General features: G+C 47.1%; 1 protein-coding gene across 1 annotated transcript in view; it reads left to right on the top strand.

Annotated features, from left to right (window-relative positions):
- Positions 1-12,838, top strand: part of ADAM10 (ADAM metallopeptidase domain 10) — a 1,301,929-nt gene that overhangs the window by 1,070,144 nt on the left and 218,947 nt on the right. The window contains exon 11 of the mRNA XM_069624354.1: positions 8,586-8,736. Within this exon, the coding sequence (XP_069480455.1) occupies positions 8,586-8,736 (151 nt within the window). The remainder of the gene's footprint in view (positions 1-8,585; positions 8,737-12,838) is intronic.

Genomic DNA, 12,838 nt, shown 5'->3' with positions numbered 1-12,838 from the left:
GACTAACTCCATAATTGGATACCAATTGGTACGGTGCACCAATAACACCATATTGTAAGAGAAGCTATTATCAAAAGATTTACCATTAGAACAAGCAGTGGAAGTTGCCAGAGAAATTGAACAAAAGTCCCTCTGTATGAGAAATGAAAAACCGGGACAAGAAGTATCTGCAATAAGGCAAAACAGAAGAATAAATGAAGGAAAAGAAATGAAGTGCTACAAATGTGGCAGCAATAGACATTTAGCTTCAAATAGATTTGCCCTGCATGAAATGCAAATTGCATCAAATGCAAAAGGAGCATACACTTTGCATGAGTCTGCCAAAAAGCGTTAATAGAACCTATTGAAACAGGAGGAAGACTGCCAGAACAAGAAGCCTCAACAAAGCAGTCAACGACACAGGTCAAATACATTTTGAAAGTAAGTTCCCTGTCTGGAAAAGGGAAGGGTCCATCTGATGTGTTTGTGATGAATGGCAAAGTGGTAACCATGACGGTAGACCGCTGCTCCCTATGGGCTATGTCACAAGAGACATGCGAAGAATGTGTTGAAGGGAGAGTAGAGGATCTACTCGGACATGACATGGAACCGTATGCCTACACAAATTTCAAGATTGAACTAATGGGCACATTTTCAGCGGTCATCAAATAGAAGGGCAGGAGCTGTGCGGCTGAGGTTTGTCACCAAAGAAGGATCGTCATTGTTAGGTTGGGATGAACAGTACAAACTGGGTATTCGCATCCAAGCAAATGCACCAACACTGATAATAGCTGAGGTAGGGGTCAAATGGGAAAGAGAATTTCCGGAAGTATTCTCAGAAGGCGTAGGTAAGCTAAAAGATTTTGAACTTTGTATTAGGCTACAAAAAGAAGCAATACCTAAGGTACATAAAGTGGGAGCAGTCCCACATCGGTAAAAGGCGAAACTAAAAGAGGAACTGGAAATGTTACTTCAAAAAGGAATAATTGAACGGATTGAAAGCTCTGAATGGTTATCTCCAGTTGTGATTGTGGCAAAGCCAAATGGCAGCATCAGACTCTGTGCAGATTTAAGAGAATTTAAACAAAAATATTTAGGTTGATCGCCATCCATTGCCTATCATTTCAGAAGCTTTGTCAACATTGAGCAACTCCAGATTATTCCCGGTGATAGATTTGTCATCTACATATCATCCAGTACGCCTCAGAAGTGAATGTCAGATTGTTACTGCTTTTGTCACAACTGAAGGGACATTCAAATGCTGCTGAAGGCCTTTTGATCTAGCTTCGGCAGCAGCAGTATTCCAAAGAATAATGGAAAAGGTGTTGGAAGTTGTACCAACATAATCGTGTTTCAAGATGCCATACTCATTCATGCAGAATCACCAGAAAGACCTGAACTATTAGGATTGGTCTTGAGTAGACTGAAGGCAGCAGGTTTGATGGTGCCAAAAAAAGTGTAAGATAGCTGTGGAGAGTGTCGACTACTTTGGACACAGCATATCGGGAAGTGGCATTAGCCCACAATTAAGTCTGGTGGAAGCTATTGATAAAGCTCCCAATACTCATGGCGTCCTGCATTTTTCTGGTGCCAGAAGCTCGACTGAGAATGAGATCTCTTCAATGGGCCCTGAAAACTCGGTGTCCGAATTTGCGGCGAGTGTGTTGGATCTTCTGCAAGTCCCGAGCACAGTTGCTCAGGATCTACTATAGTGGGCTTGCAACGACAATATCCTCAAGGGAGAATCTTTTTGGCAACCATGGCCGTTGATAACAGTAGTGACTGATGCCTCACTCATGGGGTGGGGAGCCCATACCAACAATCTAACAATCCGCAGTCGTTGGTCTCCATCGGAGTCCAAACTACACATCAACCTGTTGGAGCTGAGGGCGATCAGACTAGCGCTGAAGGCCTTTCTGCCCTCTGTACTGGGAAAGAATTTCCTGATAATGACGGAGAACACAGTGGCCATGTACTACCTCAACAAGAGAGGAGGCGTAGGGTCACTAGCACTGTGCAGAGAGGCAATGCAGCTCTGGTTCCGGGCAATACAAGAAGGAATCTCTTGCAGTTTACCTAGCCAGAGAGCAGAACACAGCGGTGGATGCTCTGAGCAGGCAGAGCACAGTATCCCACGAGTGGGAACTAGCTCAGGAAGTCCTTCAAGAGATCTTCACCCTTTGGGGACCCCCTCAGATGGATCTGTTCGCGACCTCTGTCAACCAAAAGTGCGATCAGTACTGCTCATGGGAATTTGCCCCAAGAAGAGCTCAAGGAGTCGCGTTCGTAGTGGACTGGGAATTTCCACTTCTGTATGCGTTTCCTCCAGTCCCTGTGATTCCTCACCTAATCAGGTGGTTAAGAAAGTTCTGGAAAACCATGATCCTAATTGCCCTGTATTGGGCCAGGAGGACATGGTACCTGGACCTTCTAGGCAAGTCCATCTGCCCTCCAATATGTCTTCCACAGAGAGGATCTTCTCTTGCAAGGGGAAGGTCAAGTTCTCCATCCAGAGGTCAAGACACTCAGCCTTCACGCATGGTTTCTGAGAGGCTGAGATATAAGGATTGGGACCTCACGGATGACTTAATGGAGATTTTGCTTTCGGTCAGAAGGCCAGCAACAAAGTCTCTGTGCCGGTGTTGGAATAAATTCAGTAACTGGTGCAAAGATAAGAATGTGGATCCATTCCAGTTCGGCACACCTATAGTGCTTTCTTTTCTGTTACATTTAGCCAATATGGGGCTCCAGATTGGAACAATAAAAGGTTATTTGGCTGCGCTGTCCATTTTCAAGCGCTCCTCGGAATTTGTTTCGTACTTTAAAATTCCATTAATCATTCAATTCCTGAAAGGGCTCACTAATGTGTACCCTCCAGACCCTTTTCATGTCCCGACTTGGGGTTTGAATCTTGTACTTGAGTTTCTAACTTGTGTACCTTTTTGAGCCTCTGCATTCCTGTCTCTTGAGACTTCTAACTAAAAACTGTCCTCCTTGTGGCCTTAACATCAGCCCACAGGGTTAGTGAGTTGCAGTCTCTCTCATGCAAACCTCTGTACACTACTTTTCACAAAGACAAAGTGGTACTTAAGGTTAAACCCTCTTTCTTTCCAAAAGTAGTTTCTGACTTTCACTTGTCACAAAAATTCATAGTACCAACGTTCTACCCTCATTTGGGCAAAGAGGAGGAGAGTTGTCATAGACTGGACCCAAAAAGGGCTCTCGGTTTTTATATATCAATGTCAAAATTGTGTCAGGATGACCAACTTTTTGTGGGTTATACTGGCCATAAATTGGGATTAGCAGTGACAAAACCGACCATATGCCGCTGGATGATTTTGGCTATAGTTGAGTGCTACAGATTGGCTGGAAAGGACCCGCCGGATGGGCTTCGAGCCCATTCCACAAGGGTTATGGCTACTTCAACAGCTCTGAAGAGCGGAGTCCCTGTACCGGATATTTGTTCAGCCGCAACATGGGCAACAATGCCTACTTTCATTAAGCATTACTGCTTAGATGCTTCTTCCCATGAAGGATTATTTGCTAAGGCTCTCTTTCGCCTCCTCCTCATCTGACCTTCACCAAAAACTCTCCTCCTGCCTTACAGCCATTACGAACTGGATGTCTTCCCGATTCCGCTCTCTCAACACTGACAAAACCGAAGTTCTATTCTTTCCCTCTAACTCTCTTCCCCCTTTCATTCACTTTCCTCCCTCCAATCTTCCTATCTCTCTTCAGGCTTGTAACTTAGGGGTTCTCTTTGACTCCTCTCTCTCCTTCTCCCAACATATTTCCCTCACTTCCCGCACCTCTCGCTACCACCTCTTCAATATTCTCAAAATCCGCCCTTCTCTCACTTTCCACGCTACTAAACACTTAATCTCCTTCCACATCTTCTCCTGCCTCTTCTACTGCTCCTCCCTACTCTTTGGACATCCTACTTCTCATTTTGCCCCTCTTAAATCTACCTGCCACTCTGCTGTCTGTACCCTCTGTCTACTTACCACCCGTGACTCCATCTCTTCCTCTCTCTTCCCTTGGCTGGCTTCCTTTTCACTCCCAGCTTAAATTTCAATTTCTCTGCCTTGTCTTCATATCTCTCCATGGCCTCGCTCCCCCTTCTCTCCTCCCTTCTCTCCTTCTCTCCCTCCCGTCCCCTGTGGTCCGCTGACCATTTCCTTCTCACTGTACCTCCCTCCCCTTATGCCGCCTCCCGTTTCTGCTCCTTCCAACTCCTAGCACCTCTACACTGGAACTCCCCTCTTGCTATCCGCTCTTCCCCCTCCCTCAACTCATTCCGCACTTCCCTTAAATATCTCCTCCTCATTCCCCTCCCTGAAGCTCCTCCCCCTCCTGATTCCCCCTCTTTATTCCCCTAACTACCTCCCCCTCTCACCCTCCCTCTTGCCCCCTCCTACCATTCGTCACCACTCCACTCCCATCCTCTCCCCTTCCCTACCTATCCCCTCAGTTAATTGCTCTTTTCACTGTTTTTGTTGAATGATTCATAATGTATTTGCTTCAGCTGTTATATTATGTATCATGTTCAATTGTACAGCGCTTTGGCGTAAGGCACTTCATAAATCAATAAATACAAATACAAGGAGGTACTACATCCGTCCATGATAAAAAAATTAGTACTCCCACCGCCAAAAAAATGTCCACTGCTATAGGAGTCGATCATAAGATGAGGAATATGTGGGAGGACACAATCCATTCGAAGAACAAGTTACTTACCAACTGTAACGTTCTTTTGACTGGATGTTCCATGTATTCCTCATCGCCCCTCCCATTCTACCCTGCAGTACAGTTTGCGTTATTTACTCTACCATCTCCCAAGGTTTTCAGACATGAGGCACGTCTGGGTGTTCCTCAAATGTTTCCTTGAAAAAACAGAACTGAAGCTAACGGGCGCGGCACAAGCTACTTATACTGATGGTGAAGTTGATGCAGTATGGAGCCCATCGAGGGACATCAATGCCACAACCTCGTGCACAGCGCCCTCTGCCGAGAATTTCTGCCGACGCAGCGAAGCTGGTGAGATACTAATATCATAAGATGAAGAATACGTGGGAGGAACATCTTCACTTGTTCTTCTAGGGCCTCCGTTAATCTGATGGGTTGCATATAACTTGTGGTAGCTGCTCTGAAGCGAACCAGACCTTCCTAGGCTGCAAACTCTATTGACTCTTCTATGTTCAGATATGTTTACAATGTTATGTACTGTGTGCCCTGCTTTGAAATGCAATGCTGTTTGATTTTGCTGTTTCAAAGATAGACGAGTAGGGAAAACTGTTGCCTTCATCAGGGCTTGGAAGATAGCTTAGGTGCAACATGTTTGTCTTGAAAGCAAGACAATGCAGAGTAACACGGGTTAAAATCCTGGTCCTGCACTTAGATACCGGTCTCCGGTATCAAGCGTGTTATGAAAGATTAATTGTGGTAATATCCAGATATTTACTAAAAGTTGAGATCAGGCACTTTTCTTTTTCTCTGTTTTGATTGGTCACACTGCTTTTAAAAAAAAAAATATTAACAACCCTTCACTTTGGTTTGGCAAATTATTTGGGGCGGTTTGTTGTTCAGCTGCCATCTCTGAGAATTGGGGTTGTTCTTGCCTCGTCATGTGGATCTTTAAGAATGTGAGCCTGAATTTTGCACCATAGGGTTTCTTAGTATGCTCGATAACAATCTCATGAAATTAAAACCAATTTATTCTCAAGAGCCAACATTACAAAATAGTACAAGGCATTGACACAAAGAAGTCTTACTTCTACACAAGGTAGTATGGCCCACCTATAAGCAGTCAAAAGAAGTTGGGTATCAATTAAGACTGGCTCTTGTTTAGTTTGGCTACATCTCCAGTACAAGTCAGTCCCCACACAGCGGCATCCAAGGGGGGCAACAATTGCAGTACTTTTTGACGCGCTCTCAGCTTGTACATTGTTAAAGGTATTTGTATAGCGCACTGTCACCAACAGAATTGGTCCCCAGGCACTCGGGCGGATCTGTAAACGAGAAGACTGGGGATGGAGAGGGGGGACTAGTAAAGTGAAGAGGGAGTAGGATAGTGGGAGAAGTGGTGTCCTGTTGGCAGCTTCAGTTCAGTGTACACCGTGTGCTAAGCTTTGGTGCGAGTATCGGATCGATGTCGGGCCTCGTGTGCTGTTGGTGCGGCCTATGTGGTGTTGCGGTGTGGTGAAGTGGTGCGGCTTGTGTGGGAGAGGTGGTTGTGTAGGTTTTTGCATGAGTTGGGTATGCAGATTTGTTTATTTTTTTTTGGTTATTAGGTTGTCTCGCAGTTGACCTTTGTAGTTTGGCTAAATCCCTAGGGTTAAGAATCCATACAATAGACAGATGTAGGCCATACCTAGAATTGACAGTCCTGTACAGTGGGCAGAGGCGTTGGTTCCACAGTAAGTGAATTTCTACATATGATAGACAGAAGTGGTGGGGGGGGGCTACACCCAGATTCGAGGATCCTGCAGAGTGGGGGAGAGGTGTATGTTTCACAATACATTACACCATACAATAGACGTCGATGGGTGCTATACCTGGATTGAGTGTCCTTTTTTGTCGGATGAAAGACCTAGGTTCCGTAATGAGTGTGTTTTAACATGTAGTAGACGGAGACGGAGGCTACACATAGATTTGAGAATCCTGCAGGGAGGACGCGACGCAGGCCAATGTTCATTTCCATCTGGGTGTGGCACATGGCTGACATTCACAATCCTATCTAAATGCGAAGCCGGCTAATGTTCACAATTCTGTCTAAGTGTGGCACATGCTAATATTCACAATTCTGAGGTAGGGTAATGTAGAGTGGCAGGGTTTTCTGGAGTAGAGTGATAGCTCTACTCCCCACCCATGTCACACTTACTTTGGTGGTTGCTGCGGATTCTCTATCTAGATTTATAAAAGTGAAGATTTGTGGGTGGCTGGGTTTGGGACAAAGCAGTGTTCCTTATACAATTCCACACTTTCACCAATCTGTGGCAAATTATGCATAGTTACTTGTTAGTACTACAATACTAATACTGGCAACATGACATTTGGACACCCACCCCGTTCACCTGATTTCAGCACAAGTCAAAATGTGTTTGTTGGTTTGTGGCTTGGCGAAGCGTTCTCCCTTATACAATTCCACACCGTTTCACCTATCTGCACCAAATTTTGCATAGTTACCTGTCCGGACCCCCCCAGACATGACTGGTTACATAACATTTCGACACCACACCCCTTTCAGCACCTTCACACTTGAGACGATTGCCTAAAATCGGAGAAACAATGTGGAACAAAGGTCGGGGTCCCTATGGGATCTAGAAAACCATGTTTCAAGAACTTGGGATGCATGGTTTACGTGACATTTGCACCGCAGCAAACTGCACCATGCCATGGTGAGGTGACGGGTGGGGAGAGGGCACAGAAGGTCCCAGTATGCAGCAGCACACCAACTCTCTCATCCCCCAAAGTCTGCTCCGGGCAATGTCCGCCAGCAATGCATGCCCATTCTCTGTGCAGTTTACTTCTGTGTGCAAAGCACGATAAGCAAATCTGAACAGCGACCTACAGGACCATTGATTTTCAACAATTGATAGTATTATCATGTCTGTCTACAGAAACCGTTCAGAGAACAGCTACTTTTGATAGTCCTATAATGAATTGGAGTTTGTGTATATGCACATTGCTACCTGATGTCTGTGGCACCTCTCCAAGCATAACATATTTTTAGTTGCACTCCAAGATGCTACAAGAATCATAATTTTAATGGCTCATTCCACAGAATATAAGACTGTTAAGATATTATATATTGGGCAAGTAGAATGCATGTCTTTACTTCGTCTGCATTCACTTTGCCTGCATTCACTTAGCCATACTTTCATTTTGACCCTTTTACCTCTCCATACCTTTACTTCTCATGTCTTTCACTTCTCCTGGTATTAGATTTGTCATTATCTGGGGGTGGAGAAGAGATTCTCTGCATCCTCTTCTTTTCTACCCCATACACCCCACCCCTAGCCTAACTTAAACCACATCCTTTGGAAGGGGGGAATTTGAAGAAGTAGGTCAAGTAAATTCATGACATAGTAAATATCTGTCAAAGTGAATGTACACAATGTATGTGCAGACAGACTTTCTGGGTGAAGTAACGGGTGGGCTACCGTATATTGGGGTTTATTACCAGACCACATTTTTATAGACTTCAGAGGTATGAAAGGTTCAGTCCACCCTGCCAGTATTCTACCTTTATGACCTGGGTTACACATAGCCTATGCAGCAGGTGCTTAACCTCCCGATCTCTTGTTTGCATTCTGACAGCCCAATTTGTAAATCTGTGGAAAGATGAAATGCTTTAGCCAACTAATACTGACTCACTGATCTGTTGGTAAATTGGTTTAAAACAATAGTGTGTGGAATTCTTTTCTATAGCCTTCTGCATTTCAGTTAAAATCAACAGAAGGAATAAAGAATGCTGTTTTTGCATGATATGAAGCAGTTATTTAAATTTACGGTTTCTTATTGCATGCCTGTCATAGACTGTTCTAAAGCATGTCCCTTGATGTATGTGTGGTTATGCTCAATTGCTGTTTGTTTGCACTTCTTAGAGTCTGGCCAGCCAATTTGTGGTAATGGTCTGGTGGAGCAAGGGGAACAGTGCGATTGTGGTTATAGCGATCAGTGCAAAGATGACTGCTGCTATGATGCAAACCAACCAGAGGACAAAAAATGCAAACTCAAACCAGGCAAACTGTGCAGGTACTCCGTTTTTTTTTTTTTCTTCATGTGTTTTCTGTTTAAGTTTTCTTGTGGAAGTGTAAAATGTCTCGGTGACAAGAGGGTAAACCAGAATCTAATGGTATTATGTTGCATGTTAGTCGCTGCAAGTCCTTTGCTCACTGAACTGCTCCAAGAATGCCCTTTTACCTGTTGTCCACTTTCACCTCTCCTGCCTCTCAGACCAGCTCACCTTCCTACCCTGGAGATTCTCCTCTCGTGCCATTTTGTTAGACTTCCCATCTGTAGCCTGCTCCTGAGGATGGCTAAGCAGGTTGCATGACAAGCACCTCTGCTCGAGGCTGCACCTTGCATTGTAGAGATTCCTACAAGATTATCCAGGTCACTTGGGTTATGTGACTGCCGCCTTGTTTGGCAGAGGGATACACATAAACCTCTAGGTCCCTCCCTGAAGCTTCTCATCACATCAGGGCCTACGGGCCTTGTGGTGCCAGGTCTAGTTGATGTCATCTGATGGCCTGTCTGCAAGCTCTGTCAGTGAATGGCTCTCCTCTGTCCATTCATTGCCTTTTGGAAGTGGAGACACTGTTCATCCATGTTGCTATCCCGGTGAGCTTTGTGGTATGGACGTTTTGAATCTAGGTGGTGTTCTCCCATAATTGTGCCCATTGTTGATTAGCCAGCCACACTTTGGATGACTTCTCACTGACTTTTACCCTACTACTACTTCAATTTAACTTTCCACACATGTGCATTTTCTATGTCCTACCTTCCTTTTGGAGATGTGTATTACACTTGTAATCCACAAAGTGCTCGCTTCTAGCTCCTGCAACATTAGCATCCTTGATAAGCCTACCTTCCGAAACCACCTCCACTATATTTGTAGATATTAAAGTTCTCTTTTTGACCTAACTAATTGTTAGGCCTCTATTTCTAAAGCAGCAATCTTCTCAGCTGTTGACCTGATTGCATTGTTAGGTATATTCCCACTTTATCGAGCCATGTGGCTGTTCGAAATACCCGATCTGCAGTAACCAAATCCTGCTACGCCTCCATATTCACCCTTCTCGTGAACCAGTTTCATAGCTGCGTCACAGAAACTTGGTTCTCTGCACCTAAGCCATCTTCATTCAAATTCTTCCTGCAAATGTTGATCTCTAGCATAATTGTCGGCCCCAGAAAAGGTGGCAGCATCACAATTACAGCCATTAGCTAACTCAATTTCCCTCTAGCCAATTCATTGCCACAAAACTCATTGTCAATCCAAACCTTTCCATCCTCTTTGAGATTGCCTTATTGCATGCCGGTTGCCAGCTCAAGTTTCCTCTACACTTTCGACACTAACTAAAGGATCACCATGGGATTCGTCAACATTAGAATGAATACATCCTGTTCTCAAGCATGATTTCCTTTCCTAAATTAGTCTGTTGAATTTCTCCTAACTTGAAAGTGAGCCTTCCCAAACAGGTTACATGTTGGATTTTTTTCTTCTGCAGTACTGGTATGTCAAACCCCCTTTCCTCCACACTGCATGGGTATCCCTTCCTAGCGACGGGAGACGGAACCTTTTTCATCAGAAACGACCTTCTCCTTTAAATTCAGAGGCGCGCAGGAGTGCGTCCCTGGAGCATGCGCTGCCCTGACTCTGCCCTCCTGCGCCACACCTCAGTCTCCTTTTCCGCATCGACAGGAACAGGCCGAATTCACCAGCGCTCCTGGGTTTGGCTTAGGCCTTGTAATTCCATGTACGGATACGTCTTCTCTTCTGTGTTTTTTGTCTTTTTATCATTCAGGTACTCGGTCCTCAGGCGTCACGTTCCGCCCTGGCGCATGTCTACTTCTACAGGGTTCAGCAGGTGTCCATCCTGCGACTGGCTCTTTCCAACTTCAGACCCCCACGCCCTTCTGCCTACGCTTCCTTGGCCCAGACCACGGCTGGCAAGCTCGTACTGCGTGCAACGCGCTTTCCTCGAGGTCTCTGAAGGACAGGCTAGCCAGGTGGAGGGAGCTCCTCCCGAGATCATCTCCAGAGTTCCTGAAGGACTTTGTCAATCATTGATCCAGGCCCAAGGTAGACCCACTCTTTTCCAGCGCACCCCGCAAGGGAGACTCCTTTCCAAGAACTTGTCTGTGCGGGAGGAACCGCTCAGGTTCTCATATCAGCACAGAGTACCGAGGCTAAGTCTGCTACCGGCCAGCAGGCCGAGGTGGTCAGTGGATTCTCCTAGTGACAGTGATGAGGGACCGGAAGGTTCTTTTGCTGGGTCTTCACCCGAGGTGCCATGCCCTAGTATCGGCAGCATGTCCGGGGGGGCGCTTATGTGCAGTACTTCCGACAGCTCCGCCAAGGGCGAAATGCCAACCAGGTCTCGGCCTGAAGAGCAGGGTAGGCCTCATGATCCACACTCAAGAGTCCTGGATGAGGCTCGGCCCAGTGAGCCAAGCAACACGACGCAGGCACGTGGAAGGCAGCGCAACAAGATGGCCTCCGTGCCAGACATTATGGACACTCGCCAGATACCGCACCAAGGAAGGGAGCAGGTGGAGGAATGAGTGTCAAGGTGGGATTGGTTTCAACCAGGTACGTGACCTACAGCCTATCCCTTCATTTGCACAGGGCAGGTTCCCGCTGCGTCCATAGGGTTAGGGCACGCAACCGCTCCAGCAGCCGCCCGCTACCTAGTCAATATCACCTACCACCCCTCTGTCCTGTGAGGGCAGATTTTTGAAAGGTTCCTCAGGCTCATGAAATCTCCTCGGATGGGGACCATCCTCAGGGACATGCTCCCGCCAATGGCTCTGGCACCGCAGGCCCCAGTACAAGCGCCCCTGGCCCCTGTGCAGCCTCCGCCGCCCACTCTGTCACCCCCAACCAATGGTGCAGGCAGTTCCGTTCCAGCCTCCACTGCAGCCTCTGGCTGCAGTCTCCACACCTCAGCCCTCTGCTCCCAGCACACCTCCACTAGTGCCGGACCAACCAGACCCCAGGTGGACACAGATGAGGAGGACCCCAACACGCCGTCGTCAGCCAAGGCCTTCCACAAACGTCTTGCAGGGCTGGCAGAGCACTTGAGCCTTACTTAACCTGTGGTCGAGCTACCATCAGACGGGGGTCCTTGCCAAAGTACTCCCGCTACATCCCGCAACGAGAACGGGGATCCCGATGCAGAAGGACATCGTCACCTTGGCCAAAAAGTACTGGCTCAAGCCCCATTCGGTCCAGCCTGTCAATCGATGCCTGGACGACAAGTACAGGCAGATGGAGAGGGATACTCTTGCTATCGGCCCACCCTCAGCCGCATTCCTCAGTGATCGCTGCAGCATCACTATACTCCAAGCCTCATTCGTCCTCGACATCCTTATCCGCAGCACTGCTAGGCAAGGAGAAGATCTTGTAGGCGTACAGGAAAAAGCTGTATTCCAACGCGTCGCTGCATCTTCGTCAAGCCAACGCGATGCCATGCTGGCAGCCTTTAACCAGAGGCTTTGACAGGATTTCCTCCCAGAGCTTCGGCACAGAGCCAATCGCGTTTAAAAGTGGGACTGGCAGAGGCCAAGATGGTGGCACAAGACATCATGTAGTCCAATGTGGCCCACATTGACGCCTCTGGCCGGGCCATCTGCATCGCCACAGACATGAGAAGAACGGCCTGGCTTCGTGCTACGAAATTCAACCCGTATGTCAAGGAGCGAATCTTAGACCTGCCGTTCGAAGTTGGTGACCTCTTCCACTACAGACGAGGAGCTGGATAAAAAGAAAAGGCTCACAAACGGCAAGGTCTTCATCCATCCTTACAAAGACCACACCCAAGCATACACCCAGTCACAGCAGCGCTTGGACAAGGGACGTACATACGGAGGGTTCTGCAGCTTCCAGGAGCAGAGGTTTGGGCAACCGGACTGCTTGCCAACCCAACATCGGCGCAAGCAAAACAAAGTGGGGGGAGTAAGGGCTTTTTCCAGTCCGCCGCCTCCGCAACAGCCTCAGAGGGAAAGAAGGCATGACACGCCCCTCCGGGTGCACGTTTCTCCAGTGAGGGGCAGGCTTGCTCTACATGCACACTTCTGGCGCCAGAATTTCGCGTACCCATGGATCCTTTCCATAGTATTCACGGGGTACCGC

Source organism: Ambystoma mexicanum, chromosome 11, assembly GCF_040938575.1.
Source record: "Ambystoma mexicanum isolate Mex_15411 chromosome 11, UKY_AmexF1_1, whole genome shotgun sequence".
Lineage (NCBI taxonomy): Eukaryota > Metazoa > Chordata > Amphibia > Caudata > Ambystomatidae > Ambystoma > Ambystoma mexicanum.
The sequence above is the reverse complement of the archived record's forward strand: the minus strand, read 5'-3'. Positions and strand labels throughout refer to the sequence as shown.